Genomic DNA, 4,059 nt, shown 5'->3' with positions numbered 1-4,059 from the left:
TAAAATAATGTAACCATTTTTTTGCATTTAATCAAGGCATGAGACTCATGGCCGCATCACCCAGACCTCCTACACTCAGACAGGACATTCCAATGTCGGAATAGCTTCATTGTCATCATCCGACCAAGTGCTTGGTAAGCATAGGCTGGCGCAATGCTATGTAATGTAACCACTGAAACCTTCCGTGGGATTCGTGCGTGTGTGTTCGCCACGCCAAGAACCTCACGGCCCATGTACAAATGCATTCATAATAGATAAAAAAATATATATATATTGTGGGTAATTGTCAGTTGTCAATAAGTTAGGACGGAGCCTTTGTATGACGTTTCGCTTGCTACTTTATCAAATGATATACTTAACAAAGTTGTAACAAAAGCAAAATATCGTGCTGATAAAGGTTCCGTGTTTCTTTTGATAAACTATTGTACATTGGAGTTTTGTTATCCATAACTGTAGCTCAACTCAGACAAACTACTCTGAGGGACTGACACGAGAAAAAGTATCTGCTTTCAATTTTGTCATTAATCTACCACTTGAGCTGAATAGAATCGTCTAAAATTAGCGGGAAAATATATTCAAATGGATGGCAGGCAGTTATGGTGATAGTTTTTGAAAGCGCGCCCTCATTCGGCTGACCACAAAAGTCAGACCCGTTAATCTTCATATTTCATGCAACGCAGACCGTTGTACAAATGGCAAAGGGTCTGCAGCGGCTAAGGTTCAAATTCAAATTAAAAAATCAACGTTCACCATTTAAGAGAACTCTTTTTCAAATACCGTTGAACAAGTACCACTTCTACTCTGTTTCGGTGTGTGTGAGAAAAATTGGGCTCACCTGAATGGCAACATATCCAACTGATTAGGTGAAGATGTTGCCATAAAGCGAGTCTCACTTTTCTCAAACCCATTGACATAGAGTACCTTCATAGTGACATATCTTATCAATTCCGTCCTGTCCAATGGCATGCGATTTTAGTCAGCTGAGAAGTCTCTCATAGGGTGAAGAGTTAACCCCCTTTACAGTGGCGGCGTATTTTCAGTCGTCAAAAGTACTTTTGACAATCATATTATTTTGTTCCGTTAGACGTTTGTCTGTCTTTCTGTCTGTAACGTTGTCATACACGTTTTGGCCTCTTAATATGCTTTGACCATAACCATACTATAGCCCCTTATAAAGATGATTCCAAGGATGGAACCTATCAATTTTCTTAGATTTAGATCAAAAGTCAAGGTCATAATGACGTAAAATGCGATTTTCATTTAAGGCTCTAATACAGTACGTTAAAAGTTGTGCCCGTTACATCAAGTTGACCAACGTTTATGATCTTTTATACTCCTCGACACTTTCGACAACTGCTCTCACTCAGTGTGATTTGTTTTCTTCTGGTCAATATCAGTGGATTTCATTTAACCGAGAGGTGGTCATGGCCTATAGGGCTCAAAAGGCGGAAGCCCCGTTTTGGCTCGATATAATCGTCAAATAGTAATTTAAGAAACCAAAAAAGGACGTCACAGCAGCGAAAGTGTCATGGCTACATCACCGAGCGTGCTCCCGGTTGACTTATAAGACATTCCGGAAATAAAACAATCAAAAAAAAGAAAAGAAAAAAAAAAAAAAAAAAAAAAAAAAAAAAAAAAAAAAAAAAAAAAAAAAAAAAAAAAAAAAAAAAAAAAAAAAAAAAAAAAAAAAAAAATCTTCTTGAGACGGAGCCGTGAACAAGACCTTGGGGTTATAAGTGATGCATATGGAATATAAGGACTGCAAGTATAAAGAAGTTGGCCGAGGCTCCGCAAGAAAAGAATCTTTGGATCTTCGAAGGATGTCTGAAACTGAGCTTCAGGACGTGAGAAGTAAGAAGCAACTACTTTAGCCAGGTGATAGGTTTCGTAGGCGTCGTTAGTTCGTTTGACTTCCTTCAGATGTCGGTTGACTCCGTGTAGGATGGAAAAGGAAAGTCGGCCATCTGAGAGACGATCGAGTCGGCAAAACCAGGCGCGTTATGCATGATTTCCTACGTCCAAGAAAAAAAAAAAGGCGTCGCAATTTCCTGCCATTTAACCCATAAACGGCGGGATACTACTTACATATTTCATTCTGGTTGCTGCCAGCTGGTTTTATTCACCTGAGGAAATCTTCCCGTTGTCTAAGAGCTGGAACGTGTTTTGGTTAACTTCAGGTGATTTTATTCAGCTGAGGAAATCTTCAACCGATTAAGGATATACAATTTTATTTTATCTATTTATCTATTTATTCATTTGCTTATTTGTTTATCTATTCATTTATTTATTGTAAGTGCAGCTCAAAGGAGAACATTATCGTTGTGAGTGTCTTTAGGACATCGACTGGCTGATATTTCACTAACTTGTTATTCTATTCTCACTGCTGCCAAACTACTCCATTCAATTTCGTGGCACCACGTCAGTAGCAAATGGATTACAGTCTGTCTCCAGTAATTTTGATCTTCCAGTGAATCTCTGCCAGCAGAGAGGAAGAGACGATGCACCATCAAATTGTCTTTCAATTTTCTTTTCTTTTTTTTTCTTTTCTTTTCTTTTCTTTTCTTTTCTGAGAAATGTAGAAGGCTAATAACTTATGAATGTCTGTTTACGACCTGGTCTACAGGCTTGCTGTGGCGATGAAATTTAGCGCAAAGAACTTGATGAGTCTTAGCAATGTTTTGCTGAAGGTTGAGGGAGCGGGACTTGAAGGTTAAGAAACGGTGGCATTCATGAAAGGCGATAGAAAGAGAATCTGTTGTTACAATACGAGTATAGCTATTGTCTGGTGGTTGGAATGTCATTTAGCGTTGCCAAAGAGAGCCTAGCATGAGTTAGATTGATTAAAATCAACGAAAACAATAGTCTGAAAGTAACGACAAAAGTTATATGGGCCACTGTAGGGGCAGTTGTAGGGCACCAGAGATGGGGCGCTGAGGGTGTCTGTCGTTTCCAGAGCACCATCCAGCACCCACTCCCTTGTCCACCATGGACTCGATAGTTTTTCTTTCCTTCTCCTTACTTGACCAATATGGCGGGCAGACCTTAAGTTGCTTCGTCCACTTCCCTCTCCCCCCACCCCATCACTCTCTTCCTTTCTCCACAGGCAAATGCTGCCGGTATTGCTACTTGCCCTTCTCCTCCTCCTCCTCCTCCTTCTCCTCCTCCTCCTCCTCCTCCTCCTTCTCCTCCTCCTTCTCCTCCTTCCTCCGCCACCGGTACATGAGCAGGGTATTTCTATTCTCCGTCTCCTCTCTCCCTACGGTTATGCGAAACTAAAGCAAATGAATAAAAGGCAACATAAAATGAATCATCTCTTGGCTTTTATGATATATACATATTTTTATCTGAGAGGGATATTTGTTTCCATTTGTGTGGAATGTTAAGGAAGGTGAAAGTCTAAACGAGGTTTATGATGATACGTGAGACAAAAGCTGATGTCTGCCTCCCCTCATATCTCTATCCGCGACATGACGTCATAGCCTGACGTGAGCCTACTCCAGAGCATACACGCGTGCGTCCTTGCTCCGATTTCGACATTTTCTCATGACGGAGAGTCTGTGGGGGGAATGATTAAATAACGACTTTACTTCTTGTTCACTTTTCTCGCCTGGGATGTTTCGTCATTAGATTGTGTTTGCTCTCGCTGACCATGGCCGAATCCAACTAGGTAATACAGGTTCCTAGGCCTTACTAGCGTTGCACGATCTCTGTACGGAGTGCGTGTAGGTGGAAGGAATAAAGGATTACAAAGGATTACAAAGGTGGAGCATGCCGACAGGAGACCTTTTGGTCCATATCTAGGTCGGATGCGAAAAAAAATCATAACTGATGAATAAATAAATGAATAAATAAAAACTATAATGTAAATAATAAATAAAATACATAAATAAATGCATAGGTATAGTTAAATAATAAACAAACAGGTAAATAGTAAATAATGATAAATTGACATATAACTAATAATAAATGAGAATCAAGCAAATAATAATAAACAAACAGACAAACGATAACAAAACAAATAAACAAATAATATAAAATAAATGACAGGCATTACATCAT

At 39.5% G+C, this 4,059-nt stretch overlaps 1 protein-coding gene across 1 annotated transcript in view; it reads left to right on the top strand.

Annotated features, from left to right (window-relative positions):
- The first annotated feature begins 1,739 nt into the window (after window positions 1–1,739).
- The window catches only part of LOC143021629 (endocuticle structural glycoprotein SgAbd-8-like), a 10,360-nt gene continuing 8,040 nt past the window's right edge, over window positions 1,740–4,059 (top strand). The window contains exon 1 of the mRNA XM_076179237.1: window positions 1,740–1,844. Coding sequence (XP_076035352.1) covers window positions 1,740–1,844 — 105 coding nt within the window. The remainder of the gene's footprint in view (window positions 1,845–4,059) is intronic.

Source organism: Oratosquilla oratoria, chromosome 42, assembly GCF_046742065.1.
Source record: "Oratosquilla oratoria isolate Oo_2021 chromosome 42, ASM4674206v1, whole genome shotgun sequence".
NCBI lineage: Eukaryota > Metazoa > Arthropoda > Malacostraca > Stomatopoda > Squillidae > Oratosquilla > Oratosquilla oratoria.
This window is presented reverse-complemented; position numbering and strand designations above follow the sequence as displayed.